This window comes from Vidua chalybeata, chromosome 21 (assembly GCF_026979565.1).
Source record: "Vidua chalybeata isolate OUT-0048 chromosome 21, bVidCha1 merged haplotype, whole genome shotgun sequence".
NCBI classification, from domain to species: Eukaryota; Metazoa; Chordata; class Aves; order Passeriformes; family Viduidae; genus Vidua; species Vidua chalybeata.
The window spans coordinates 10,562,277-10,590,250 of NC_071550.1; the positions used below are offsets into that span (position 1 = coordinate 10,562,277).

Below are 27,974 nucleotides of genomic sequence, written 5' to 3' on the forward strand. Positions count from 1 at the left end.
CCAAATCCAGACCACATCCCCAACACAGGCCGTATTTTCACATTAGCAATCAACGCCACACTTTATCACAAACCAGCCACACCACACATCTCACTTGCATGAAAGGATAGTCTCGGCAGGGTCATTCAAGCAAGGAGGTGAAATGCCCTGGCCTCAAAGCACAGCTTGATCTGGCACCAAAGAAGTGCCAAAACCCAGCCAGACCCTCCAAACACAGGTTCAGGCGTGGGCTGGGCTGATAAGTCACAGGCTTTGTTTTGTAGCCCTCCCAGAGCAGAGAGGGCCTGGCTCAGCGGGTGACGTGGCAGCCACGCTCTGCAGAAGCTGCACTACGCTCCTGGTGTCCCCTCTGCCCAGCTCCAGCGTGCTCGAAGAGTGTCTGCAATGACCTCTGCACAAGCGTGGATGGCACTGGGAAGGGGACCTCAGCCAGCATCAGCTTTCAGGGCGTCGCTTCACCCCCAAGAGATATCCTGTAGGGACACATGGGATAGGAGTGGCAGCGGGGACAAGTGCCAGAACTGCCTAACACTCTTTTCTCTTTGTCTGTCTATTTGTGTGTTGCAGCAGTATCACCCCACCGACATCACTGGCCAGCTCAACCTCTCTGACCCCTCAGTCAGCACTGTGGTGTGACCTTCTCCCCGAGGGCCATCAGTCCTTGCCCAACACAGTAGGAAGGCACAGCCAGGACTGCCTTTCAAGGGACACTGATGGGTTCTTCTGGGTGAGATGGGAGGAAAGCATCCTTCATCCATACACAGTGACTCCATTGTATATCTCCCTCCCTTCCTAGCCCTGTTGCCATGCTCGTGCCCCAGGAAGCACGGCAGAACCAGGACAAGGCTTGGACTTCACTGTACAGAGATAATTGCTTCCAAACAGTGCCACAATAATCAGAATTGCCACTGACTGGCTCCGTGCAAGGGGAAAGGACTGCAGAAGGCACACGGTGCCTGCTCTCCCATGGTAGCAAGGAAGAGCTGGTACCAGACCACAAACACGTGCTTAACCTGACAGGCTGCAGCCTTCTGAGCACACACAGCCCCTCAGACGTGTGCTCCATGTCTCCCACCACCTGGAGGGCTCCAGCAATGTGCCCACGGTCCTGAGCAGCTGGAGCAGCCAGCTCCTGGTGCGACAGGCTTGGGACATGTTCCTGCTGTGCCGAGTGACCCTCACGTCTGCCACAGGGGCTGGAAGATGTGTGCTCTGCTCCTTGCAGGGGATGGACCCTCTTCCCTTTCCTCCCATCGGCCCGTGGCTGTGACTCGGTTCCCGTCCGTGGTCTGGCTGCAGCAGGAGAGCTCCCGCCCGGCAGCCCTCCCCCGAGCTAATCGCGGCACTCGGAGCCCGTGGAGTGCCGCCAGCCAAGACCCCGGCTCCCACCTCTCCTGCACAGAAGACATCCCCAGGACCTGGCCACGGCCAGCATGTAGCACTCACACAGCAGCTCTCCTGGCCAGGAATTCTCCACGGGAAATGGCTCTGGATGGTTGCACTGACCTCTACCCCAGCTCCACACTGCCTCAGCACCAGCAATGCAAGGAGAGATGCTGCTGGCTGGTCACGGCTCGCTGCAGTGCTGCAGCGGCCACCCAGCCTGTCTGCACTGTCGGGGCACCACGGCCAGCACTGGCAGCTCCCCTGCCACCCTCACCTGCAGTTCAAGCTTGCCAGCAGCTCCCGCGGCAGCCCTGAAGCCCCAGCTCACGGCGCTCCATCTGCCTGAACCCGGAGACGTGGAAAGCAGATCCCAGTTCGGGAGAAGGGAACCGAACGAGCCAGGTTGGCGCCGTCCCTCCCCGCCCCGTCCTCCCCTCGAGCTCACACGGCTACCCGAGCACCCTCCCCGTGGGCAGCGGGGACGGAGGCAGCGGCACCGGGGGTGAGCAGCTACGGCAGTGCACGGGCAGCGTCTCCTGCCAACGCAGAACACCCGCCTGCAACGTGGTGCCCAGCCCCAGGGCACGGAGTGCCCTCCCCTGGCCCAGGCTGCCCCCGCGGGCAGGATTTTCACATGGCAGCTGAGGTCTGTGAGCATCGTCCCACTGACTGCTGTGGCTCCATCAAGTTCATCTAGCTCCAGCTGAGAAATCGGACCCATTCTACTTTATACGTCGATGTTACATTAATACCAAGTTTTTGCAAGAGCTCAGTAAAGTCTAGACTGGATCATGAAGTGGTTTATTCCAGAGCTGTCTGCCTCTTTCTGTCTCTGACTTCTGGCAAAGCTGGCAGGGAGCCCTGTGGTGAATCAGAGCCTCACCCAACCCTGTGGCAGGGTCTGCAAACAGTGGAGGGACAGGAAGGGATGGAGAAGCCAGGAGGGAGAAAGGCCAGGGGCTATAGAGGAGCCTGAGAGGGAAAGGGCATCCCCATCCTGGGATACTCAGGTGACAGAGAGCCTTCACAGCCAGGGTGATGCATAGGCCTTGCACTGAGGGGATGGGGACAGCGTGGAGCTGCCCAAACACCAGCACCATGGCAGCTGGCCCTGTCCCACCTCCATCCTGGGGAAAACTGCTGGGCACCCCATCTCCTGGGAGCTAGCGTGGGGCCTGGCCTGTGGAGCCAGCCTTTGGGAACAGGGGATGGGCTGCAGGGATGAGGGCATTGGGGAAGTCCCCACACATCAGCCCATCCATAGGGAGGTCCATCAAGTGATCTCCAAGCTAGGAAGGTCCCCCAAGGCTGAACTGAAGGAATATCACCCATCCACAGCATCTTCCCCGCGTGCTGAGACCTCCAGCCGAGATTCCATGGGGGCTGAGCCTCAGGATGGTCTGAGGGAAGGAGCAGGGTTCAGGTGGCCGTGCAGGATGACAAACAAGGTCCTAACTCCAAATGGGAAGCCCAGGCCTTCTTGGGGATAACTGAACCCTCTCTAGAGAGGGTCTGGAAGAGCTGGGATTGCTCCTGGGACAGGCAAGATGACGATCCTGGCAGAGGTCCTGCAGCCCCTAGGTGCAGGGCTGGCAGCACTGAAGCAGATGCTGCCTCCAGCAGCTCCCTGCAAACCCCCTGCCCCACATCGGAGGAGGAATTGGAATCTGGCTGTGTGGCAGCACATGGGGCTGGCTTCTCTCTTAAAAAGAAAAACAGGAGCAAGCCACCACTGAGGTGACACTTGGTTTATTTACGTGAGATTTGCTGAACCCTTGCCAAGAGCCTGCCGAAGGAGGCACTGACAGCCCTGGCAGGTCCCAGCTCTTGCATGGGCAGGAGATGGAGTGGACAAGGCTGGTGGTCACAGCATCTCATTGTGGCTCTGATCATCTTGCAGTGGGTAAGAGGTCAGGCCAAAAAGGGCTCTTGTTTCTCCTTGAAAGGTGTTTTTGTCGCCCCAGCTTGTGGCTTTCTCCTGGAGCACAGCCCCAGATCCTTCCAGGCCATCTCCCAGCATGCTCACTAAGCATTTCCAGCAGCATTTCTGCAGGAAAGGGAAGAAGGGAGCAGGGCAGGGAGGTGCAGGGGCAGCCCCAGCCCCGATTTGTGGGTGATGGGAGGTGGGGCAGCAGCCAAGGCTGCTGTAAAGAGCCCTCTAAAGGGCTTCTTTGCCCCCACTCCCAACACTGAGCTAACCCTATACCTTGGCTGGCGATGAGCTGTAGCCTAGGGAAAAGCTATTGAGGGAGAAACCACTGTAGCCTCACCCATCCTTTGGCAGCTACTCTGCTGAACCACATCAGTGGCAGCTCAAGGCTCTTCCTGGCCCTCACCCTAAACTTCAGCCTCACCCCAGACCTTGGCTATTGGCTGAGCCTTCTCAGCACCAGCATTCCTGACTCAATGGAAAAAACTATCAAAATGAGCTTTTTGCAACCAGCCCTGTCCTTGGGCAGCACACTGACAGGCCTGGGGTGGTCTGACAGCCCACAGGGGCTTTGGAATGCTCCAAACCACCCAGAGATCTTCAGGTGCACCAAAAGGCACACAGAGAACTCTGGGGTACACTAAAAGGAAAACGATGCCTGCCAGGACACAGAAGCCAAAATTGGCATTTATGTGTAGGAAACACCAATTCAAGGAGTTCTGAGGGCACAGAAAAATAGCACTGAGGCTGCTGGGGTCATTGAAAGGGTGCAGGGGGCACCAGAAGGCCCAAGGAGCAAACTGAAAGGCACACAGAGGCTCCTGGGCTGCACCAAAAGGCAAATGGTGACTCCTGGGGCGACCTGAAAGGCACCAAGAGGAATGTGGTGTGTCCTGGGATGCACACAGGGACTCCCAGGCTGCACCTAAAGGCACAGTGAGGCATATGGAGCATCCTAAATGCACACTGAGGCAGCACAGGGGCAGGACAAGGGGAGAAGGATCACCTGGATGTCCCCAGGAAGGGGATATGTAGATCTGAGGGTGGCCTTGGGGAGCCTCCCAAAACACTGAGAGCATTTTTGGTCAGCCCATGCCCTGCAGGGAGCTGAGCTGGAGGCTGCTCCCCCCTGGCAGAGGCAGCTTGGCACCCTCTTGGGGGACTCTGAGAGAACCCAAAGCGATGCCAGGAACAGAACTTTCTCTCACTGGTCCACAGGGACGAGTTTGCAACAGGCGGGTGCAGGCAGCGGGAGAGGGGCATGGATGGAGCCCAGCTGCCCAGGGCAGAGCCCGGCTGAGCCCCTCAGTGCACCCTGCAGACGCAGGGTCTCCTCCAGCAGTGGGACTCGCGGCGCAGGCTGTGGTAGAACACGACCAGCGAGCCCAGGAAGGTGCAGAAGAAGATGCTGGCGATGAAGGAGAAGGGTCCGATGACGAAGAAGGTGATGTAGTGCTGGGGGGACAGTGAGGTCTCCTGGCACTGCCTGAAGGACTCGTCCCCAAAGGCCATGATCGGATACTTGTTCAGCTGCTCTGGAAGTCTGCAGAGGAGCAAACTCTTCTCTGGAAGAGAGAAGCAGTGCTGGAGGGCACACTGGGCAGCTGGGAAAGGCAGGGGCCAAGGACAGGGGGATGGCAGGTCTGCATGGGACAGATGGCACCAGGGCAGGAGGACAGGGGCCAGCGTCACCAACATCACCTGAGTCAGGCTATGAAGAAGGGGAATGGTGAGGTTCAGGAGTCACCTGTGTGGGATGGGATGGGATGGGATGGATGGGATGGGATGGGATGGGGGTGGGCACAGTGCTGGAGGGGGCACAGGAAGATGGGTTTGGGGCAGGATGGCAGATGGGGCAGGCAAAGGGGAGGGACTGGCTCCCAGAAGACAGATGTGAGGAACAGCAAGCAGCCAGCCTGGAGATGCCACAGAAGGTCCCAACCAGAACAAGTGCAGTCACACATCCGAGCTGGAAGCAAGCAGGAGGGGGCAGCAGTGCTGGGAGAGACTTTGCTGGCAGAGCTGTCTTTCACTGGGGCTCATGGGGGAAGAAATGCAGGATCAGAACCAGGTTGATGAAGGCTTTGGGGAAGGGGCTGAAAGCACTGCATCCTGGGTGGGCCAGCGGTGATGTGCACCCTGACACACAGGCTCCACTTGCCCCCTCAGGTGCCATGTGGCAGGACTGGTGCCACTGCTGGGGCCAGCACTGGGTGCCTGTCACTGGGACACTGCAGGGATTGCTCCTTTCCAGGCAATCCCTGCTGGTGATCAGAACCAAAATGTGGGCACCAACTGAGACCCAGGGGTGTGTCCACCCAAGCAGACACAGGAGCTGGCATGACCTAAGGACAGGTTCTGGGGAACCTCACCCCAAAGGCACTCACCACCCAAGCCCCCAGCCAGCTGACAGCCAGGGTGCTGGGTCATGCCCAGCCAGCATGGAGTGGGTGGGGGGCTTGGGGCACAGCCCTCTGGGCACTCACCTCGCACTTTTTCCCTGTTGTGGCTGAGCCAGCGCCAGAGGGGCAGGATGCTGCAGCTGCACACCCAGGGGTTGTCCTGCAGGAGAAGTGCCTGGAGCTGGGGCAAGGCGCCCGGCACACCGGGCTCCAGCTCCCCCAGCCTGTTGCTGCCCAGGTTGAGCGTGGCCAGGCTGGTGAGGGGCACGAAGGTCTCGGGGGTCAGCACGCTGAGGTGGTTGTGGCTGAGGTCCAGCTCCTGCAGCGCCCCGAGCCCCAGCAGCGCCTGGCTGTGGATCAGCTCCAGGCGGTTGTGGACCAGGCTGAGCAGCCGCAGCCCCGGCAGCGGAGGGAAGGAGCGAGGTCTCAGTACGGTGATGAAGTTGTAGCCGAGCCACAGGGTGCTGGTGTTGGTCGAGAGGCTCCAGGGCACCTCGCGGAGGCCCCGCTCGCTGCAGTCCACCTCTCTCGGGGAGCAGCGGCAGGCGGCCGGGCAGGCTGGTGAGGGCGGGGGGCACAGGAGCAGCAGCAGGGCCAGCACGGGGCCGGGGACCCTCCAGCAGCCCATGGCTGCCCCCCGAGGCACAGAGGGCTGCCTGCCCTGCTGTGCTGGGCTGCCCCCACGGACAGGTTCCCTAGGGCCCCACGCCTTGCCCAGCCCCCCGGCCCTGCCCGGTGCCCTTGGCTGCACCCGGCGGTGCTGGCTGGAGGTGCTGGGCAGCGCTTGGCTCCCTGCAGCCACTCGCATTCATTCCCCCGCTCACCCGGCTGCAAACCTGGATGGGGCTCTGCTCCCGGACCCGGTTTTCCTCGGGGTGGAGCTGCACTTTTTTCAGCAAATATTTTTGCAATGATGCTTGCCCTGCAAGGTGTGGAACCGTGCCCACGTCCCTCCCTCCACCAGGCACTGCTCCAGCCAGGTAAGCAGCCAGCTCTGCATGGCTGGGGATTAACTGCTTGTGTGTACAGGCTGGACAGCTGGAAATCAGCAAATTCAGATCCATCTCTAAGCCTCCGTCCTCCCCAGGGCCATCCCCCACAGGCATGTTGCCTCAACAGGTACAGAGGGGTGTATGGGCCCAGAACCCCCAGAAGTGGCTGAGTTACTGGGAAAAAAACATAACTGGGACAAAATTATATCATTTGCAGGTCTTAGCCCATCTTATGTGCTGTCCCACCATGCCCAGGGGCCCTCAGTGGGGAGCTGTGCTGGGAACTATGGCCCACCCTGCTGAGCCCAGCCCTTACCCACAACCTGTCTGCCCTGCAGGAGACCACCAGCCATGCCAGAAGGAGGAGGGCTGGGATTACATCCCATGGGCCACCTTCCTCCTTCCCAGAAAGGGGACATGTCCGTGGGCACACGGAGGGTGACACAGGATCCCCCAGTGAGAAGCATGGCAAAGGTGACCTTGCTGGGCTGCAGCCACCCAAACTGGTTTCCCCTCCCCCCAGCATGGCAGTGCCAGTTCAATAGGGCTCAAAGTCTGCCTCCACCCTGTTTACACCCACTCGGCTTCAAAGCCACCCACAGCCCAGCCACTGAAGGCTGGGGAGGAGAGGTGTCACCTCCCAGTGCCACTGCCCCTGGCAGAGCTCAGTGGGGACTGGGGCACCAAGGGACACGGCTGGCAGTGCCTCATCCCCCTTACAGCCAGAGCGGGGCCCAGAGCAGGGACACTGTCCCCGCTCACGTCCATCAGGACCCCTGGTCCCAGAGGAATCCCTGTCCCTCTGCCCCACAGCCAAGGGGCTGGATGGGCAGCAAGACAGGGCACAGTTGCACCCCAGGCCAAGGCCAGGATGTTCCCAAATCTGGGACAGAAGCAGCAGGCAGAGGGTTTATTAATAGCATCCCGATGAGCTTTGGTTTGTTTATCTATCCTGCAGCAAACTCGCTTTGCTGCATTAATCCCCATCTGGAAATAATTCAGAGGAATCCTCCAGCCCAGCCCCAGGGCAAGGGCACAAACCCACTGCCATGTGAAGCTGCAGCCCCAGTTCATCCCATCCGGAGCCACAGGCTCTATGGAGACCTGGATTTTGAGGGAGTCCTGTCCCAAAATGCTCCTCCTTCATAACCCTAACCCCCATTGCCCACTCTCTGCATCCATTTGGAATCAGGTGAGAAGTGCAACATTCATGCCAAAAATAACTCAAACCACTATTAAAAGCAAGGTCATTTCCAGCTTTTGTGCACAAAGAGCCCAGGACGCTGAAAAGCCTGAAAATTCAGCTCCTCTGGAAGCCCTTTGCTGTCACCCTGATGGCATGTGGCAGGAGAGACGTCCCTGCCAGGGACATGGTCAGACATGATCCCATGCTCGTGCCTGGCCCCACTCCTGCTCTCCATCCACTGGCTGCACCCCGCTGCCATGGCAGGCTGGGGACACCTGGGGTCCCGTGCCCCAGCAGTGCCACCACTGCCCGTTTCCACGTGCTGTTTGGGTCCCTGGCACTGTCCCTTTCCTGGAATATGGGGACCCAGAACCCGCACAGGAGGAGCCCGGGTCCCTATCCTCAGCCAGAGCAGCAGCCACCGGTGCCCTGCTCCCCCTCCACGATGCCTCTTCCTGAGCTTCTGGGTTCCACATGGAACGGGGCAGGACAGGCTGCTCCGAGCAGCTGCTCTGCCAGGACAGCTCGGGTGCCTGTGCCAGGGGAGGAGCCCCCAGGGCACAGGGCTTGGCACTGGCCCTGGTCTGCCCAAGGTGCCAAATCAGGACATGCAGCCAACATGCCAAAAGCATCCCCAGAGTGATGGAAGGGATGATCCCTCCTTCAGAGACTGGCTGGGAGCAGGGGGTCATCCACGGAGGAATGAAGCAAGGGCCAAGCCCCCCAGAGTGGTTCTGGTGCTGGGCAGAGGCAAGGAAGGAGGGGACATGGACAGAGAGCCATGGGTTTGGTCACCCAGCACTGTGGGACCCGAAGGTGCTGGGCTGAGCACAGAGCTGCTGGCACCTCTGCAGGGAGGGATGGGCCCTTCCTACACTCTTCCCAGCACCCACTGTTGAGTCTTTGGGGAGAAATGGAGATAGAGGGGAAGGTGCATTAGGACTCAGTGATAGCTCTTATCCATTCCTTGAAGGCTTTAATTTCTTGCATATTCCAGGTAATTATAGGTCCAAGGCAGGACTCACATGGAATTTCTGAACCACACCATACCTCTGTCTGCCCTGGGGCACCCCAGGTTTATTCTTCTGGGAACATACCAGCTTGGGACTGTTTTATGGCAGGTGACACCAAGTGGCAGAATTGTGCATGAGCTCTCTGCAGGGGTGGGTACTGTCCATGGCTGATGGAATCCTCTGGCTGCAGCCCTGGCCCCCAGCACAGGGAACTACCCAGGAGACACGAGGTCCCTGCCAGTCCTAGGGAGGCACAGGCTGGGGTCCTCTGCTGAGCCCTGAGGGGGTTCCTGGTGTTGAGGTATTGCAAGAGCTCATAAACCAATGGAAAACAGATGCAGAAAATGGGCCCTGAGAAAGAACTGTAAGAGCTGCCCAGGCAACACCAAACCCTGGCCAAGAGCTGTTTCAGTATCACCTTGTGCACCCCAGTACTTCCAGTTTGGCCCCTGCTAACCCAGACCAGCTGCCTGGGCTCTTGTCCTTGCACCCTGGTGTGGAGTCAGGCAGGGAAAGCCATGCAGGCAGCAGGGCACAACTGGAAAAACAGCAGCAGGGTTTGTGTGTGCCAGCGTGTGAGGAAAGGGTCAGGCAGGAAAAGCCAAACCTGTCATGAGCCACAGGGCATGAGGCCAAGCAGAAGCTTCTTGAGCTCAGCTCTCCTCCCATACCGGAGCAATATAGCTGGAGCAACATTGGAGGTTTCCTAACAACTCTGTCATCCTCAATTTCAACTATCCTACTATCCCAATGCCAAAATTTTTCACGCAGATGGCCAGCAGAGCAAACACTCCCAGCACAACAATCCAGCAGGGCAGGTCACTTCTCTCCCACTCACCACAGGCAGGGCTTGCCCCGGGCCAGAATTGCCAACAAACACGACCAGGATGTGCAGCCCAGCGGGACCAAAGTGTCTTTAATAGACCTGGAGCTCTCAGGACACACCCCATGGCATCGCTGTGCCAGGCCCCTGTCCCCTGCCAGGCAATGCTCAGTGCCACTGTCCTTGCTGCAGAGCCACATGCACGGGGGAATGGAGCATGAGCCAGGCTGTGCTCAGGAGCTAGGGAATGTCTGTGATGGCTGGACCAGGTTTCTGAGTCATCAGCAGGGCAGATGGGCAGGATGAGGGGATGGCAGCATCCTCATCCCCCGTTGCTGCACCCCAAATCTGGACAGGATGGACAGGAAAGCCCTGCCCAGGCTGAAGCCCTTCCTAGGCTGCCAGGGGATGGCAAAGGTCATCCTTCCCAGGCAACACGTGGGTCTGAGGCATGGAAAAGGTCCCCAAAAGCGGCCCCAGGCCGACCCCGGGAGCTCGGCTGCCCTGGCAGCCCCTCGTGCTCAGCCCTCGAAGGCCGCAGTCACGCCACAGCACAGGCACAGCCGGCAGCAGCCGCGCCGGGGGAACAGCGCCGGGGGCAGCGGCTCCTGGCACAGCCCCGCCGGCTGCTGGGTCACCGCCGGCTCCTTGCACGGGCCCTTGGCGGGCAGCGCGGGCGGGGACCTGCCGGCGACCCGCGGCTGCTCCTTGTCAGCCTTGACGGCCAGGAAGGTGGCCAGGTCGAGGTCGAGCATGGTGACCCCGCCGCGCGGCGTGGGCGTGTTCTGGCGACACTGCGGGCACGGGATCCAGCGCTGCTCGTTGGTGACCGCGTCCAGGCGCTTCAGGCAGGCCTGGCAGAAGGTGTGGCCGCAGTAGAGGCGCCGCGGCAGCCGCACGCCCAGGTCGTAGGAGGAGTAGCAGATGATGCACTCGACGCGCTGGCTGCCCCGGCTCGGGGTGCGCGAGTGCGCCCCAACACACGGCCCCAAATCCTCTGCCTGGGGGCTGCCACCCGCCTGGGACATGCTGGGGAGGGGGTGAGAGGAGCTGTTAGGGCATGGCTGGGGAGGGGGCACAGCGGTGGGATGTCACCTCCGAGTGCTCTCGACACGTGGGGGAGATGGGGACCGGTCCGTGTGGTGGGAGCAGCAGGATCCCTGCCCAGCACCCCTGCCCGCTGCCTGCCTGCCCCGTGGCCAGCCCTGCCTGCAAGAACAGGATGCTGCCACTGCAGTGGGGTGTCCCTGCATCCATGGGGGATGTATTTGTCCCAGTGTCACACCGGGAGCTCTGCAGGGAACACGGGTTGGCAGATCTCAGCAGCCTGCTCAGGGTTCAGCCTGGGACTGGGGGGAGCAGGGGCTGAGCAGGAGTGAAGTGGCTGGGTGGGCTGAGGAGCAGCACTTGGAGACCAGGCAGTGGCACAGCCCCACTCCTACCCAGCCCTGGGCTGTGCTGGCACAGCTGTTGGCAGCAGGGGGTGGCACAAAGGCTCACGGGGGAGGGGTCTGAGGGGATCCAGCCTCATCTCAGGTGGGGTCTGGTACACACCAGTATATTTGCAAACTTCTCCTGGAGGCCACCAAGACTTTGTTCCTTCTCCTTAGGTGACCTCAAGTGTTTTGGTGCACACGAGTACCCCTCTCTTCCCTCCTCCCAGTTCCTCCATCCCTACCTGTCCTGAGATGCTTCCCAGGGCCTCAGGGTTGGTGGCAGAAGGGCTGTGCTGTCCCGAGGGCTGTGGTAGTCCTGTGGGGAGCATCGGGGGGCTGAGCTGCCAGCTAGGTCCCTGTGGCTGCCAGTGGCCGTGGTAGTGGGCAGAGGCTCACCTTTCAAGGACAGGTGCTATTGGATCTGCTGCGGGGAAGCCAAGCCCGGGAGATTGGGTTACAAGCACCTGGGTAACAAAGACCTCTGAAATCTAAGCCCGGGAACGGTCATTAACCATCACCCTCTGCTTCACTGACAGAAGGAACCGTCCCTGGGAGGCCAAGGAGCTCTGGGCTCCACCCTGGGCAGAGGGCTTGGATGTCGCCTGGACCTGGGCAGCAGCAAGAGAGTCTTCCACATCCTGGGCCACCCTTCAGACCCAAGAACATCCAGGCAGACGTCAGCCAGCAGAGACCCCCTCGCACTGCAGCATCCCCAGGTGGTCCGGGCTGTGGGGACAGCTGTGACAGGAGCGGGGGGCACAGTGGGGTGGCAGGGCTGGGACTGGTGCAGGGACACTGGGGCTCTGGCCCGCTCCGGGCTGGCAGAGCCCACGCGTGGGGTGTACTCCCACCTGGAGCCTGGGGTGCCATGTCCGTGACCTGCCCTGCCCTTCCCTGTGGGGCTGCAGGCTCTGGGGGCTGAGTTACCCATGCTCAGCATCAGGCTAGGGACACCCCAGCACCCCACAGGGACACCTGCAAGGTGTATGACCCAGGGGAGGTGACAACAGCAGGGAAGTGCCAGACTCTGTCCCCACAGCTGCCCGGGGTCCAGCAGCAAAGTCCCAGCCTTGGCAGGGAGGGTGCTGCGCACTGAAGGGGGAGCGTAGGGACACAGATCCTGGGTGCAGGATCCTGGAGGACAAAAGCCCATCCTGGAGGCGGGGCAGGACGGCCAGGACAGCCGGCAGCATTCCCGCGGGCAGCAGGAGCGGGCAGCAGCTCCCACTGCCGGCCGGCTGGAGCGGGCAGGGAGACAGGCAGCGCTGCCCGGGCTGCCTCCTCACCAGCAGCCCTCAGGTCATGTTCCCAGCACTCCTCAGAGAAAGAATTGGGCATTTTGGAAATGAAGATCCCCACAGGGTCACTGGGCTCTGCAGAAGGGCTCAGCTCCTGACACTGGTGCCTGTGAGCAAGGAAGCAGCTCCAGCAGCACAGCACCTCTGGGCACATATCCTGACCCAGGACCCTGACCCAGCCCTGCCACCGGCTTCCCGAGGCAGTGCACATGGGCTGTGTGTGCCCATGGGTCCCCAGGCAGGGGGTGGCACCCCATGGCAGGGTTTTGCCTTCCTGTTGCCAGGCTAGTGGCAAGCACAGGCGGTGGGGCCAGTTTGGGACTGGGCCATGCTGGGGTTTGGTCAAACCCACTGGCCCAGGTGGAACAAGGGCCGTGTGCCCTGGGTGGATCAGGATCCAGCTGTGTGGGATTCCAGCTGTGCCCTGGCGTGCCTGCCTGTGCTGGGGTGCAGCCCCAGGGTCCTGGCAGCCAGGGCACAGCCGGCTCCTGGCAGGCTCAGCGTGCTCCCTCCAGGGCCGTGCCGCAGCTGGGGCTGTCCCAAGCTGTCCTTCTTCCACCCCACACACAGTGCCTGCCTGGCTCACCTGCCACAGGGACAGGAATGCTGCAGTCCCACAGGGAGCTCTGCCAAAAAACTTCTGTGGGTGAGAGGGGTGGGCTTGGCTCAATGCACAGCCGGGGGTGCCCCTGGCACTGCTCAGAGACAGTGACCCCTCAGGCTGCCTCTCCTGCTCCACACACACACACACACACACACACACACACAGACACACACGCATCCTGCCTGCCCTCCTGCCCCATTCCAGCCCCTGTCCATCAGCCCTCATGTCCCTCCCTGATACCAGCAGAGCTGTGTCCCATTGAGAGGCTGTGCCCAGCTGCCCTTGGCCACTTCTGCCCCTTGCTGGGCAGCCCAGCTCAGCACAGGCAGAGTTTGGGGCAGGGGAGCCCTTGGTGACAGGGGCTGTGCATCTGCCATGCTGACACCAAGGGCATCACCAGATCTGTCAAAGCCCACCTGGATCCAGGAAGAGGGAATCACAGAACCATTAAGGTTGGAAATACCTTTAAAATCATCAAGTCAAATATCAACTCAGCAGCACCACGTTCACCACTAACCCATGTCTCCAAGTGCCACATCCACACATTTTTTTGAACACTTCCAAGGATGGTGACTCCACCATGGCCCTGGGCAGCCTGTGCCAGGGCTTTACAGCCCTTTCAGTGAAACGTTTTTTCCTAATATCTGACGCATTCCCTGACACAACCTGAGGCCGTTCCCTCTTGTCCTGTTACTCGGGAAAAGAGACCAACCTTTACCTCACTACAGCTCCTTTCAGGGAGCTGTGTGGAGCAATAAGGTCTTCCCTCAGGGAAGGCAGATCTGCAATCAGCAGCAACACACATGGATGGGATACGTGTTTCCCTCTTCCCAGGATCATCCGCGGACCTGCAGGGACCTTCGGCACCGCGATAGGGAGCGGCACCCTCAGGGAGAGCAAAGGTCTGATGGGGATGAGCCAGAGCCCTGCACCTCCACCCACGCTCCAGAGGCAGGAGGTGGCAGTCACCCAGCACAGCCCTGGGCACCCCCGAGCACCTTGGGAAGGAGAACACAGCCGGGGAGCACCCACGGCACTCTGCACGCAGCTGCCCGGCTCATCAGAGCCCCGCGAGGTGTGGGGCCGCAGCCTGTACCCTCCCCTGCTCACCCTCCCTCCTGCTGCTCCAGTTTAATCTTTCCCCGGCTGGCTGGCAGGCGCTGCCGGCCGCTCCCGCCGCGCTTGCCATCGCCCCGGGGCTCGGCAGAGCGAAGGGCAGCGGTGACCCGCGGCAGATGTGGCACCCTGCCCCGCCCTGTCCTGCCGTGCCCCGCCGAGCCCCCGGCCCGCTCGCAGCGGCCGCTGTGGCCCTGGGCTGTGCCGAGGCACCGCACACCCCTGGGGACACTTTTCCGTCCCGCAGAGCCCGGGCAGCCCCCGCTGCGGGCTCCGGCGGTGACGTGTCCCCTGCTCCGCCACACGCACGGGGCAGGGCTGGCGACACGAAAGCAAACAAGGGCTGGATCTGCCCGTCCCCGCTGCGGTCTGGGCAGGGAGAACAAGAGAGCTCCTTGTGCAGGGCGGACACGGCGGGGCTGTGTCCCTGCCAGCCGCACACCCCGGCCACCCACCGCCCTGGGACCGGCGCCAGCCAGGGGGGGTCGGGACGAGGGGGCCGGACTGACAGGGCCAGAGCTCTGCCTGGCCGCTGCCACCCCAGCCCAGAATATCCCAGCGGAGGGGGTTGGGGGCGGGATTTCAAGAGTGATGGGCTCCCAGGCCATGACAGGCTCCTGGGGTGGGCTCCCAGCAATGGTGGGAGCTGGGAGCTTCCAGCTGGGTGGGCTCCCAGGAATTGTGTGGGTTTCCCGTGGGATCTGTGTGGTGGCACCCAAGCAATGCTGGGCACCCAGTGCTCATGGGGCCTCAGTGCAGGTGGGCTCCAAGCAGTGGCAAATTCCGAGCCGTGGTGGGCTCCTATTGCTGAGGGACTCCCAGGGGGTCACAGCCAGCCCAGCCAGTGTCCTGGAGCCCACCCAGCTGCCCAGCCAGGAACTTCCCTTTGCCAGGCCCTTCCTCAACCTCTCCCAAAGACTCACAAACTTTTTCCAGACAGGACAGTCATCCAGCTTGGCAGGGCTGGGCCGAGCACCAGACAGTGTCCCCAGACAGGCAGGAGCAGACTGTACTGGGAACGCCTGGCCACTGCTGGACCCAGCCTGGCACTGCTGGACCCAGCCTGGCACTGGGGCACCAGGCAGCAGCCAAAGAGCTCAGCATGAGCTGCTGCTGCCACAAATCAGCAGGCAACAGTTAAGCCTGGTTTGGAGGCTTTAGCACAGCCCTTACACACCCACCAGGGAAAGCAAGAAGTGACACGGGAATCCCAGAAAAGCCTGGGTGGAGGGAAGAGGCACACCTTGGCAGGGCGGGAGAGGGCTGTAATTTTATTTGCAGCAACCTGAAGTCATCTGCAAACACAGGCACTCCTCCCAAGCCCTGGTCCCGCAGAGCAGGCAGTTCTGCAGCGGCCACGGAGCAGCTGCCGCCTGGCAGAGCAGCTGTCCTGGGACAGCAGCACCAGGGAGGGCTGCCAGCACCCCGGAGGGACGTCAGCAGCACGGCAGGACATCAGCACAACAGCAGGCTTGTTCCAGGTCGATGGCAGCAGCCCCAGCCGAAAGCCCAGCCTGGAGGAGCTCCAGCACACGGGGAAGAGCCAGCCGGCTCCTCCCACCTTCCTCCAAGCCCAGGGAGCTGCAAAAGGCCGATGCTGGGCCTCTGCGTCCCCAGCAAGGTGCCCAGGTGCTGCCCTGCTGCTGGAGCTGGGCCAGCCCTCTGCACTGGACCTGTCTCTGGATGCAGATGGGACAAGAGGCCGTGCCCAGCACCCCCCAAGCCTGGCAGGAGGAACAGAATGGGGCTGGAGGTTTCCTGGCACCGGGATGTTAATGCCCACAACCATGCTGTGCCATCAGGTGCTGTCCTGGAGCACGGCCCAGCACTCTGCCATGCTTTGGCTGACTTTCCTGATTCCATCCCTCCACTCCATGGGCAGTGTGGTGAGGAGGAGCAGGATCCAGATGGAGTTTGGTGCAGGGTGCCAACAGCGTAGCCGTGATGCTGTGGGAGCGGGGATGACTCTCTTCTGGGCAGGTGGGTCCCTGTGCCAGCTGGAGGCTTGTCCCTGGCTCCTCTGCACTGCTCCAAGACAGTGATGATGATGTCCTCCTCTGCCACACACACAGGGCTGCCAGCACCCAAACCTAGCCATAAGCAGGTGGGCACTGCCCACCCCTTCCCAGGGTGGAGGTTTCCCAGCACAGGGATGCTGGTAGGGGCTCTGTGCAGGATCGCAGGCTCAGTGTTGCCCCACCTCCAGTGCAGTCACTTCTTGGGGACACCTGTCCTGGCACACATCGTCCTCAGGGCTCCCAGGCCCCATGGCCCACCTGGCAGGTGCCCATCACCAGCACATCCAGCTGCAGAGTTCACAGGGAAAAAGCAACGTCAGTCCAGCCAGAGCCAGCTATGCCGGAGGTGCCCAGGCCAACAGCCATGTCCCTGTGGGGTCACCTGGCCCCATCCCGTGGTCACACATCCCGTGTATGCAGGAAGGGCCCTTAGGAGATGACACAGCAGCACTTTGGGCAGCAGGGGCAGCACCTGCAGCAGCCACATCGCCTGCCAGCCCCCTGCTCCTGGCCCTTGGGTGCCTTGTCCAGGGTCACAGTGTAGAAGGAGGCAGATGAGTCCCCATTGGGCATCCTCAGGCTGGCGTAGGGGTTGTAGGGACGGGACCAGGACTTGTCTGTGGAGACGGTTGGGCTGTTCCAGCCATTAGCAAGCTCTGTCTGCCCCTCTGTGCCGTAGGAGGGCACGGCTGCAGGGTTGGCAATGATCGTGGGCTCGTCTCTCAGGTAGCGAGTGATGAAGCTTTGCTGGAACTGCTCCCGTGGGATGTTGACACTGGCGTAGGGGTTCTCCACGGTGACTCCCCGATCCATCTCCCTGCCCCTTGTGAGACACGTGGCCTGTCTGGCACTGCCCACCCCTGCGGGACAGAGCCGCTGTCACCCCGGGGTGTGTGGGGGGGGGGGGTGTTCTCACAGCAGCGGAGGGGACCCCCGGCAGACCCCACTGGTTTGGGTTCAGGGTGCAGAGCTCTGCACCCCACTCCCTGCCAGCCCCAAGGGACCCCCACAAGGTATACATGGACCCAGCAGAGCCAGGAGGGGAGGCAGGAGCGGGGGTGCAGGGGGTGAGCAGGGCACTGGGGGGGCAAGAGGGGATGCTGAGTGGGGCAAAGAGTGCAGGTAGGGCAGTGGGGTGGGGTAGGGATTTCTAGGGGGACACAGAGCAGGACGGAAAATATGGGGAGAGGACCGGAGGAAAGGGGGTGCAGGGGAGTGGAAAGGCAGAGGGAAGATGGGACAGGACAAGGGCAGTTGGGATAGGGCGGGGCAGGCGGTGGGACATGGGGAATCGGGACGGGGGCGCAGAGGAAGAAGAGGGCAGGCAGGGAAAGGGGCGCTGCGGGGAGCAGGAGAGAGACGAGCACGGTGGGGGCAGCGATCTCCCCGGTACTCACCCAGCGCGCGGCTCCGGCCGCTGCGGGGCCACTCTGCCCCGGCTGCGCTTCCTCCTGCACGGACCGCCCCGAGCGGCGCCGCCCCGAGCGACCGACAGACAGACGGAGCGGCCCCGAGAGAGCGGTGCAGGAACATCCCACAGCCAGCACCCGCCCACCGCCCAGCCCCAACACCAACCCAGCAGCCCAGCCCACTGGATACTGGCACAAGGTAGGGGCCACAAGGAACTGGGCACTGGACAGTGGGCACTTGGCACTGGACAGAGGCAGGGGCAACGGGACATGGGCACTGGACAGAGGCATTGGGCACCAGGCAAGGCCACCAGTACTGAGGCACCAAACCAGCACCACCCCCTGGCAGCAGGAGCTGGGCACCAGCACCAGCATGGGCACTGGTACCAGCACCACACAGTGCACAGAGAGCACCACACAACAGGCAGAGCCACCATGCACTGTCACCACCACCAGGACTGAGCACTGACATCACTACAGCCACCAGTGCCATCCACAGGCACCAGCAGCAGCACTGTGTGCCATGCACCGGGCACTGAGCTCTGGACAATGGCACCAGCACTGGCACCACACTGGTTCTGGGCAGCGGGCAGGGACTGGGAGGGGGGCACTGCACTCTACAGGTCTGTGGGCACTGGCAAACCCCGAGCACCAGGCACTGGGCAGAGGGCACCGACCACCATGTACATGTCCTGAGCACCGGGCAGGAGACACCAGCTCTGCACCGTCTGGCATCTCCCAGGCCCCCCTGCCAGGCTCTGCCTGCCCCCATGGGCACCCAGGGCCCTGCAGCCCAGGGTCCCACAGCCCCTGCCGGGCTCTGTCTGCCCTATCCTGCCCTGAGACCCCAGTGCCAGGGCTCTGCTGGGGTCCTCATCCCTGCAGCGCAGCTTGGCTGTGGTGTGGCCTTGTCCCCCCTAACAGGACTTTTTCCAGGGTGGGTTCAGGGACTTTGCAGGGCACTGCTGGATGGTGACACCCACGAGGCTGGATGGAGTGAGCGTGTGGCTGTGCCAGGGCAAGGAGAGGGTTGCTGGCACCCGTGCCAGTCCCTGGCACCAGAAGTGCTGCAGTAGAAAAGATGCAAACATTCAGCACTCTCTACCCTGCCCCATCCATGTCCCTGCCGTGTGACCCTGCTGTGATGTCCTCAGCCACTGCCACTGTTCCCATCCCCAAAGCCCCCAAAGTGGCTTGTGCAGAGCCTCAACACCTTCCCACAAGCAGTTCTGTGCAGAACCTGCCCCTCCCCTGAGCCTCAGGGATGATGGGACAGCATCCTCTGGACAGGCTGGGACAAACACCTCAAATTGCAGCTGAACCGTGCTGGGAGTGAATTACATTTCCCACACACTTTGCAAAGGGAAAAGCCACTTCCTTCTGGCCATCTTTCTGACAACAGAAACTATTTCTTCCCTGTCCTGAGTAGCAGGGGCTGCCCAGGCCTGTCCCTTGGCACCATGGAACAAGCAGGAGAGCTCCAGAGGGTGATGGGAGCCTGCCTGCCCCTCTGGGAGCCTGCCTGCCCCTGGTAGCACTGCCCCTGGGATGAAGCTGCCAGCCCAGCTGCAGTGCCCAGCTGCCCTGCCTTCCCTCTGCAGCTGAGCCCTCTGTCCCCGAGCCTGCTGGGCTGGCAGCTCCCAGAGTGTGGTTTCCCAGCAAGGAGACTCAGCAACCTTCCAGGTGGTGGAGGGAAAGGAAGATGGAGGCCTGGGATTTTTTTGAGGGAGAAGTTGACCCTCCTCTGAGCAGTTCTAGCATCAAGAGTGGGGCCTCATGCACTTCTGTGCCTCAGTTTCCCCTCCAAGGACTGAGAGGGGGGTGCAGCTGAGCATGTATTGTGACAAATCAGCATCACAGCACACAGCTCTCGGGTTTGAAAGCTGCAGAACTTCTGCACAGACCCCTCAGGGCTTTTCTGCCACCCCAGGGTCACCTGGAGTAGAGCCACCAGCAGCCCCTGTGCCTTCATTGGGCTCTGCTGCTGCCCAGTTTTCCCATCTTGAGCTGTTTCCCTACAGAAAAACTCATCTGTTTGACTAAGCAGGAGTGGAAAAAGAGGCATCCTCCATCCAGGTGTCCTGCGGTAACCCAGCCCCGCCTGCCCGTGCCTGGCGTGTCCCTGCCTGCACCGGGGATGTCGCTGTGGCTTTCCCCAGCAGCCCTTTCCCCTGCCTCGCAGAGCCTCGGGACTGGCTGTGTTTGTCTTTTAGCCCCAGATTTCCATGTCCAGCCCTGTTCCTGAGCAGCTCTGCTTGCAGGGAGCTGCGAGGCTGCACATCAGGCACAGCCCGGCTCTGGGGGACGCTGAGAGCCTGCAGCCCCTGTGTCCGAACGCCTTCCCTCTCCCAAGGGACTCCCACATGCAGGTCACCTCACAGAACCTCGGGTGGGGACATCCCACATGCTGCTGCCCGGGCTGCAGACCCCACCCAGCCGCTCGGAGCAGAGTGTCAGCCACGATCTGAGGTGCCTCCGTGCCGGGGATGTCTCTTGGCTCTCTCAGCATCCAGCCGTGGCAGCTCCGATCTCGCAGGCACCTCCTGGATACCCTCATCCCCCACATGGCAGATCTGTGGCAGCCCCAGATGAGGAGAGGTCTCACCAGCCAGGAGCAGCAACTCCTAATCTGGAGCCTGAAGTTCAAACATTTCATTTCTTGCCAAGAAATTCTCCAAATCGAGCTCCAAAGGCCACATCCAGAAATCGTGTGTTGATCCTTGGAGGATTTGTAGACGATGGAGGATCCTCAGGTGGAAAAGTTGCTTTTGCTGCATCAAAGCTCAGGCTGCTGGTTTGGAGTTGTCCCATGTGGGATTCCTCAAGCTGGGAGCCAGCAGGTGCTGCACAGCTGTGCCCCCCTTGAGTAAATGGAGGAGCTCAACTAATGCGAGGCTCTCTGTGGCTTAAAACCAGCCTAATTTCCTGTAATTATTCGCAGGAGGAAAAGAAATAAACAGAAAATAAACAGAAATAAGCCAAAAGTTCAGTGCCCACCCTGGAGATGTCCTGTGCCGGGGGTGGTGGAGAGGGAGGTTCTCAGAGATGCCACTCTTCCAGAGGAATGCTGGTTTGAGGAGGAGCCTGGGAAAATCAAGAGAAAGACAGAAAAAAGCCAACCATGGCATTGGCTCACGAACTTGCTGGGACCCTGAAAATGAGGGGACAGCTTCATGGAGGGGAATGGGTTCCCAGCAGGGGCTGCAGGTGCTGCAGGGGAAGGAGCATCCCCAGGCCTGGGATATGAGCCTGGAGGAAAGTGCTGGCTCAGGAATTCCTCAATCCCACTGCATGGGCTCCATGGCAAACCACAGCAGGGCACCCACAGCCCCTGACCTGTGTGACCCAGCACAAACTGTTGGGAGTTTTTGCAGGATTCTAGTAACTGCAGGGATCCCCTGGGATGCCTTAGCTCGCTGGTGCTTCACACACAGCAAAAGGCAGATGTATTTTGTAATAAATAAATGGTTTGGAAAACCATCCAAACAAACAAACAAACAAACCAACCAGAAAGCCATAGGCAAGTCCTGTTCCTGGGCCTCTTCCTGCTGGGGATAGGTATTTGTGTGGCACCCCAGCGCTGGAGCTTTCCCAGCTCCAGCTCCTCCCAGGGCTCTCCCAGGCACCAGAGTAAAGAACTCCCGAAGCGATCCCGTTTGTAAGCGCTTCCCTGGGGCTCCCGGGAGGTGCAGTGCCTGGCGCAGGCACAGGAGGGTGGTGATGCTCTGTGCAGCCCATCAGTGCCGGAGGATGGTGAAGAGCGACGCTTCCTAGAGCGAAAGGTTTTGCCACCCGCGGAGGGGACAGCTCGGTGAGCCCCCAGAGCAGATGGTGTCCGCTCACCAAACCTTGCGGGGGGCTGAAGGCTTCGCTGAGGCTCAGGAGAGCCCGTGGGTGGCCGGTGTGAAGAAAAGACACGGGGAGGGGTTGGGCCAGTGCAGAGATGGGAGGGCAACCCCCAGACTCAGGCTGTGTGAAACACATGGGAGATGATTCCCTTTGGGACATCACAGGTCTCCCACCGTGGAACGCAGCTGTGTGAGGTCTTCTTCAAGGTTTTGACCTTAATTCTCAGCTGCCTCTTCATTAAAATCGGAATAAGGCCTGGGGGTACAGAAGAAGAGATCACAGGGAGTGAGAGGCACCAATGGGGTGAGCATCCCGAAGGGGAGCCCCACAGATCAGTGTCACCAGCACCAGGGCTCAGCTGTCACCCAGTGAGGGGGGGCTGTGGGTGTGAGGGTGCCATGGATCCCACTGGTGCAGCTCTGAGGGGCACCATAGGGAGCACAGAGCAGGACTCAGGGATAAAGCTGCCAGAGACAGGGGGCTCTGTGCCCTCGAGCAGCACAGCCCCTCACTAACACCCCGGGGTGGGAAACTCCAGCACAACATCCATCCTCTGTCCCCAGGCCTGCGCTCAGCATGCCATGTGCAAAGATCCTGCCCCGCTCATCTCCACGTCTGCCAGGGGCATGCAAGGAGTTCCCCCAGCTCCTGCTTCCCTCTCAGGGAAAGCCATGCGTCCCAAAGGATGGCAGCAGCTTCTAAAGCCCAAATGGAGCCTGGGAGCGACCTGCCGAAGTTGCTGCGTGGGAGGGATTTCCTGTGGGGCCAGAATGTGCCCGGTCCCCCGGCTCAGGACCTGGGAGCACACACCGGGCTGTCATGGCCCGGCATCCCCGCTCCAGCAGGCCGGGCCCTGCTCCCCGTGCCAGCTCCGGGCACCCAGCTCTGTGCGGAGGGGCAGCACAGGCTCCTCTGCAGAAGGCGACTCTCCCGAGGCTGCTGCTCCCCTGCAGCACAGCACGGCCCCGAGAGGGCTGGAAGCTCCTCAGAGCCGACAGCGTCCCCTGTCAGCGCCATCCTGCTCAGACTGCGCTCTCCCGATGTGACATCCCAGCCACCCTGCAGGCTCGCGGCTGGGGACAGGGATGCACAGCTGGGGCACGCGTGCTCGTGCCGCGCGGGCGGGCGCTGGGCACCGTCCCCTGCCGGGCCCTCCCGCTGCCCGCGGAGACAGGGACGCTGCAGAGGCACGTCCACGGTACCCGGTGACCGGGGCTGCTTGGAGCCCGTGCTGCTGTCAGACCCCGTGCGGGGATGGTGCAGAGCCCAAAGCCTCTCCAGCTTAGTGCCAGGCTCTCCCTTTGGCAGGGGATGCCGCATTCCTCGGGGATGACGAGTTGGATACATAGCCCGGTGTCCAGGCTGGCACGGCCACACCGACATCACAGGAGTGGGCCGGCGCCTGGCCCGCTGCCGGCCTCTCCCCGGGCTGCAGGAACCAGAGGGGAGCTGGTTTCCTTATCGCCCTCCCGCAGCCCCCCTCCGTCCCTCTCCCCTGCGGCTCCCGGCCCGGCCGCCCCCGGGTCACGCCGGGACTTGGCAGCGGCGCGGGGGAAGTGAGCATTGTGGCTGCCCACTGCGGCCCGGCTGGAGGAGAAAGCAAGGATTTCCTGGCCTGGAGCAAGTCCTTCCCGTCTCCTCCCAGCTGCCGAGAGCCTGGAGGCTGAGGTGGGCTGTTCCCAACAGGCTTTGGACCGGGAGCCAGGGGCTGCTGCTCAATGTGCAAGGAAACAGGAGGCAGCACGCATCTGGGCACTTCTGTTGGCAGTGCCACAATCTCCCCCTCTGCTCCATGCTACCCATAAAGAAAATCCTTGCTCAGGCAGAGCCTTTGGCCAGCACAGAGATGCTCCCCTTGGTGCTCGTGCATTGTGCCCCACAATGTGCCACAGGGACGGTGGCAGCTGGGTGGCCTTGTGCTTTCACACTGGGACTTCAGGAAGGGACATTCACCCGTGTCCAAGCTCAGCCCAGCCCCATGACAGGTCGATGCTGTGGGGATCTGTGTCCATGGGCAGTAACCTGCAGCTCCCTGTGCAGAACCGGGCAGCAGCAAACAGCCCGGCATGTCTTCCAAGGCTGCACCCTGACACAGACACCTGGAAAAGGGGCTGTAAGAGCCCCAGCTGGGACACGGGGTTGGGCAGCTCACATGCCCAGCCACGTTTCTTCCTGCTCAAATGTCACTTCTCCTTCCTGCGGAGGGAGCAGCCGAGGCGGGGGCAGCTGCTGCTCCCACCCTGAGCAGCCACGTGGGCGATGCCGCAGCTTCCGCTGTGCCACGACCTTGTGCAGTGACTGCACCTGCCGCTGGTTTTTTTAGGACAAGGGCTGGTTTCCTGCTACATTTCCGTGATTGATAGTTTCCAGTCCTGGGGATGGCTGTGGCAGAAGGGCTGTCACTCATCTCCTGGCCTGGAGCATCCCCAGCACTTTGCCATCCTCTCCTTCGGCCCCTGCCCCGGGGATGATTAGGGACAGCACCATCCTGCCCGGTGAAGGCTCGGCCGTGGCCATCTGGGGCTGCTTCTGCACACGGGGATCCGGCAGACCCTGTGCAGCACCCAGCTCCCAGCTAAGCCCTTGGCTCCGGCTCTCTCCCGGTGGAGGTCTGGTTTCTGTCCTGCCGCCTGCTTGTCCTCCCTCGCTCCAAACAGTCCCCGTTTGTTTGGCTCTAGCTGCTGGCTGGAGCCGGGGCCGCGTGCCTGGGCCGCCTGTGCACAACGGCTCCTTGTTCACCGCCTCCCTCCCTGCTCGCTCTTCGCCTGTTTTAGCAATTATCCCAATTAGCTGTGCCCTCTCCTTGCTCCCCAGCTGCACCTCGGACCCTCATCCCTCCTGCTCTGCAGCGGCGGCAGCAGCGCTGCTGTCCGGAAAGGGCCAGCCCCGGGCCAGGGGGGTGTGGGCACCGGGGCGATGGCTGCCACCTTCCTGGGTGGGAAACAGGCAGGCTGTGCAAAATCCAGGTGGTTGTGGTCCATGCGGAATCCCAGGGCTCTCTTCAATCCTCTTTGGCACTTGAGGAGGGTGAGGAAGCCGTGCTGAAGCTGCAGGTCCCGGGGTGCCGCTGGCATCTGCCTCTGCTCCTTCGCATCGCCCGGGTGGGTGCTGCCCGTCCTGCCCCAACCGCACCGGGTGCCCCCCCTGCCTCGCTCCCCGGGCGCGGGGGTGCAGCCAGACGGCTTTCTGCAAGCCACGACCCTCGTGCCACCGCGAATGCACCATCCTCATGCTCCCACAGCCGCCAGCTCAGCCAGAGCCGCGGGCGGGTGGGTAAAGGTTGAGGTTTCCACCCGCTGACGAAGGCTGGGGCAGTGAAGGCGCCTTTCTACAGCAGTTTCCGGCAGTGCCGTGCTCCAGGGTCACCTTCTCCTCTGCCCCCCGGGCCTACGGAGAGGCCGGAGTGCAATCCCTGGGGAGGTGCTAGGCACAGGAGCATCCTGTGCGTGCTGACGGTGCCTCGTGCATCTCCCGGACTGGAAACCCAGGGCAGGCAAAGCCCCGGACCCTCTGCCCGTGGCTACGCCAGCACCTGCAATGGTCAGAGCAGCGTGGGCAGCCCCCCGCCAGCACCCCCGTGCTGCAGCCATGCGGGGACACAGCACCTTGGCAGGGGCATCAGCAGGCAGGGCCGGCACCGGGGCTGCCGCTCCCGGCGTGGCTCCGAGCGCCCTGCCCGCGCTGACAGCAGCCCCGGGCTCCCGGGGTTTGATCTTTACCGCTCGAGCCCGGCTGTCGGCTCCCATTTGCGTCTGCCGAGGGAGGGATGCGAGCGCCGGGCTGGCGCAGGCTGGCAGCTCCGTGCTGGCACGCAGGCAGCCGCCGGGCAGGCAGCCCCTGCGCTGCTGCAGAGCCTCCTCCGCAGCCCTGCCAGCCCCAAACCCAGTGCGCAGATCAGGGTCCTGCAGAAAGCAGGGCTGGGTGAGCCTGGGGGGGGGGGGTGCTCCCAGGGACCCCGTGTGGCTTGCTGGGGGACAGTCCTCAGCCTTGAGCCTGCACCTTCAAAGCAGAACCCTTGAGCCTGCAGCCAAAACTGCCCCTGCTTCCCCATCCATGGGACCATGACAGCTCCAGAGCACCGGGTGGGAGCTGTGTGCACAGTGCCCTGAAGAGCTTCCCGTTCTCCCCCAAACAAACACGTGCCCCCAGCAGACAGGGACATGGTTCATAGCGGTCCAGGCCTCTCTGGTTACCTCTGTCCTGTTCTGGGGACACAGCAAAGTCCCAGTGGCACTTGACAGCCCCCACAGCAATCTGGACATGCTGGGTCCCCCTCCCCAGGTGGAGCCCTGGTTTCTGTTACATGGAATGGCCTCACCTCCCCATGACACCCTGGCTACAGTGCTCCACTTGCTTCCCCACAGCCTGCACAGGAGCACCAGATTGCTGCAACCCCCTTGCGCCCAAAGGTCTCCCTTCAGCCAAGGCGCTGGGCAAGGAGTCCTCTCTGGAGGGAGCAGAGGGGAAAGACAGGCCTCGAGGTCCTCAGCAGCATCCCAGCATCCTGGCACATTGGCCCTGGCTCTTGGAGGACTGGAGAAATCAGGGTGATGAAACCCCAAGGCCAGATGATGCTGTCAGCCCCAGGGAACACCCCCAAGAGCTGGTGCAGCCCCCCATGCCTGCCCCATGGGATGCAGCCCCTCCCTCTGCCACATGTCCCACGCTCCCAGCTCCCACCCATGGCAGCACTGGGGAATTCACCAGCTCGAGCAGGATGGTGACTCCCCGTTCCAGCCTCCCACCCCCAGGCCTGCAAGCCACCCCTCTTCCGCCACTGCAGGTCTCCCACCACACACCCAGACCGAGCCTTGGCTCGGCTTCCCAGGCTCCGAGAGCAGCAGCAGCTCCTGCTCGGGCAGCCCCCAGGGCCCCACAGCCTCTGCCAGAGCAGGAGCCATACCCAGGGCCAGCTCCCAGCTGTGCACCCACATAACCGTCCAGGAGAGTTACAGGCATGCAGGGAAAACAAAACCCTCAGCTCAATGCTCAGATTCACCCAGCTGACCCAGAAATGCAGCCGTGGTGCCCCACACAAGAGCTGGGCTGCACCAAGCTGAGCAGAAGGGCCAGCAGGAGAGCCGGGGGTTCTGCCAGCTGCTGAGAGTGGGGATGGGGGAGTGCACTGTGCCCTCAGGTCCTGCTGGGAGCCCCAGGACAGCCACACTGGGACAGCAAGATCGCACCACCTGTGAGCACAGCCACAGCCTTGGGCCTGGGGCTGTGTCCAGAGAAAGGAGGGCAGCAGCCTGGAGCCACATAGGACTCGGTGGGTCCCATCCGCTGCCTTCAGGGAAGTTTTCCTGCAAAAGCTGAAATCATACTGCAAAAACAAACCGCTGCCTCGGTCTGGACTGCTGCTCGGAGCTGTGTCCCAGCTGAGGCAGCACCCAGGAAGGAGGAGCAGGAATTCAGGCATTGGTGCACCCTGCCAGGACCACGGTGTCCCAACGGGTACCTCGAGGGCACACGCGGCAGCTGCTGCTCCTCCTCCCTGACCCAGTTTGTGCCTGGCCGTGGCATCCAGGCGAGCAGCGCTGGCAGGTTATGAGCGCCGGGCTTTCCCGGGGAGCCAGCACAGCAAACGCTAAATGTCACCACAATTACGAGGCACCTGCCGCAGCCCCAGCGTTGGCACCGGAGCTGCCCCACCAGCCCTGCACCCACCCGGCCCGTGAAGAAGGGCTGAGACAGCGGCTGGGTCCCAGCTCTGGCACATGCTCTGGTTTCTTCCGAGCCCCGAATCCCTCGGGCTCTGTTAAACCCGGCATCAGCTGGGCTGCATGGGCTGGGGGAAGGCTTCTGCAGAGCTGCCATTTCTATTTCTGGGCCAGTCCTGTCCTGTTTTCCTTGGACACAAGGTGTTTTCTAAAGGAAGTGGGTCTTCCTTGCACCCTCTCACTCCTGAAATGCAGCTCTAGGTCTTTGTGGTCGTCCCTGCCTGGGCCAGCAGTCCCTGGGGAGTTGCAGACCCCCCCTCTCATTCCCCAGTGGCACTGCAGGGCTGGAAAGGAGTTTCTGACATGGCTGTGCTGCTGTGGGGTCACCAACCAGACGTGAACTTCTCCAGGGAGTCTGTGGGACTGTGCCTACCTGGGGCTGGGGAAGATGCAGCCTCAGATGAAAAAGGGGGCTCTGATGGGAGCAGGGGCTCCACTTGCCCACAGGGCTGTGGCTCAGAGTGTGGCCAGTTTGTCACTCTGGACCTTGTGCAGGGCAGCTTTGAAGGACATCCCACCATCTCTCTGTGCCCTGGTCTACTGTTTGACCCTCAAAGACAAAAAGATTTTCCCTGTGTAGCTATAGGGAAATACATCTGGAATTTCCTCACTTGTGGCTACAGATCCCCATTCTCTCTCCCTCCTCTCAGGAGATAACTGTGGAGAGCAGTACATTTTCCATGAGTGTTATTTTCTGGCAGCTGAGCAACCCCAGGTCTGCAGGCAAGGAGTTGGTGGGGAGTGGAGTGAAGGTCAGCACATCCAAGGAGAGAGGATGTGGTCCCTCTGGCC

General features: G+C 61.8%; 4 protein-coding genes across 16 annotated transcripts in view; 1 reads left to right on the forward strand and 3 right to left on the reverse strand.

Annotated features, from left to right (window-relative positions):
• GRIN1 (glutamate ionotropic receptor NMDA type subunit 1) overlaps nucleotides 1-2,190 on the forward strand; it is a 38,764-nt gene extending 36,574 nt beyond the window's left edge. For 6 of the 12 annotated variants that reach the window (XM_053961885.1, XM_053961892.1, XM_053961895.1 and 3 more), the window contains one exon: nucleotides 568-2,190. In XM_053961885.1, coding sequence (XP_053817860.1) covers nucleotides 568-636 — 69 coding nt within the window. In that variant the 3' untranslated portion in view covers nucleotides 637-2,190. The remainder of the gene's footprint in view (nucleotides 1-567) is intronic. The other 6 variants (XM_053961886.1, XM_053961893.1, XM_053961896.1 and 3 more) reach the window with 3 other exon arrangements.
• Nucleotides 2,191-3,119: 929 nt separating this feature from the next.
• LRRC26 (leucine rich repeat containing 26) lies at nucleotides 3,120-6,530 on the reverse strand. Its single transcript, XM_053961903.1, has 2 exons — nucleotides 5,803-6,530; nucleotides 3,120-4,881 (listed from the first exon to the last, which is right to left on the reverse strand). The coding sequence occupies exons 1-2, from the start codon at nucleotides 6,524-6,526 to the stop codon at nucleotides 4,622-4,624; spliced, it is 984 nt and encodes a 327-aa protein (XP_053817878.1). The 5' UTR covers nucleotides 6,527-6,530; the 3' UTR covers nucleotides 3,120-4,621.
• Nucleotides 6,531-10,253: 3,723 nt separating this feature from the next.
• On the reverse strand, nucleotides 10,254-10,760 carry RNF224 (ring finger protein 224). The gene has a single exon (XM_053962505.1). It carries the CDS (start codon nucleotides 10,758-10,760, stop codon nucleotides 10,254-10,256), a length of 507 nt encoding a protein of 168 aa, XP_053818480.1.
• Nucleotides 10,761-15,438: 4,678 nt separating this feature from the next.
• Nucleotides 15,439-17,683, reverse strand: CYSRT1 (cysteine rich tail 1). Of its 2 annotated transcripts, none has more exons than XM_053962247.1 (2): nucleotides 17,602-17,683; nucleotides 15,439-17,064 (listed from the first exon to the last, which is right to left on the reverse strand). In XM_053962247.1, exon 2 carries the CDS (start codon nucleotides 17,015-17,017, stop codon nucleotides 16,634-16,636), a length of 384 nt encoding a protein of 127 aa, XP_053818222.1. In that variant the 5' UTR covers nucleotides 17,018-17,064; nucleotides 17,602-17,683; the 3' UTR covers nucleotides 15,439-16,633. The 2 variants fall into 2 exon arrangements, with proteins under 2 accessions (XP_053818222.1, XP_053818223.1); XM_053962248.1 differs by having other exon boundaries at nucleotides 15,439-17,027; nucleotides 17,602-17,664.
• Nucleotides 17,684-27,974: the final 10,291 nt, after the last annotated feature.

What these genes read in the sequence shown, in the direction of transcription:
- LRRC26 (XM_053961903.1), bottom strand. Translation starts at nt 6,526, where the DNA reads ATGCGAGTGGCTGCAGGGAGCCAAGCGCTGCCCAGCACCTCCAGCCAG. An exon ending in CAACAGGGAAAAAGTGCGAG is followed by an intron (nt 4,882 to 5,802) that starts GTGAGTGCCCAG and finishes TCTCTCTTCCAG; the next exon opens with AGAAGAGTTTGCTCCTCTGC.
- RNF224 (XM_053962505.1), bottom strand. Translation starts at nt 10,760, where the DNA reads ATGTCCCAGGCGGGTGGCAGCCCCCAGGCAGAGGATTTGGGGCCGTGT.
- CYSRT1 (XM_053962247.1), bottom strand. Translation starts at nt 17,017, where the DNA reads ATGGATCGGGGAGTCACCGTGGAGAACCCCTACGCCAGTGTCAACATC.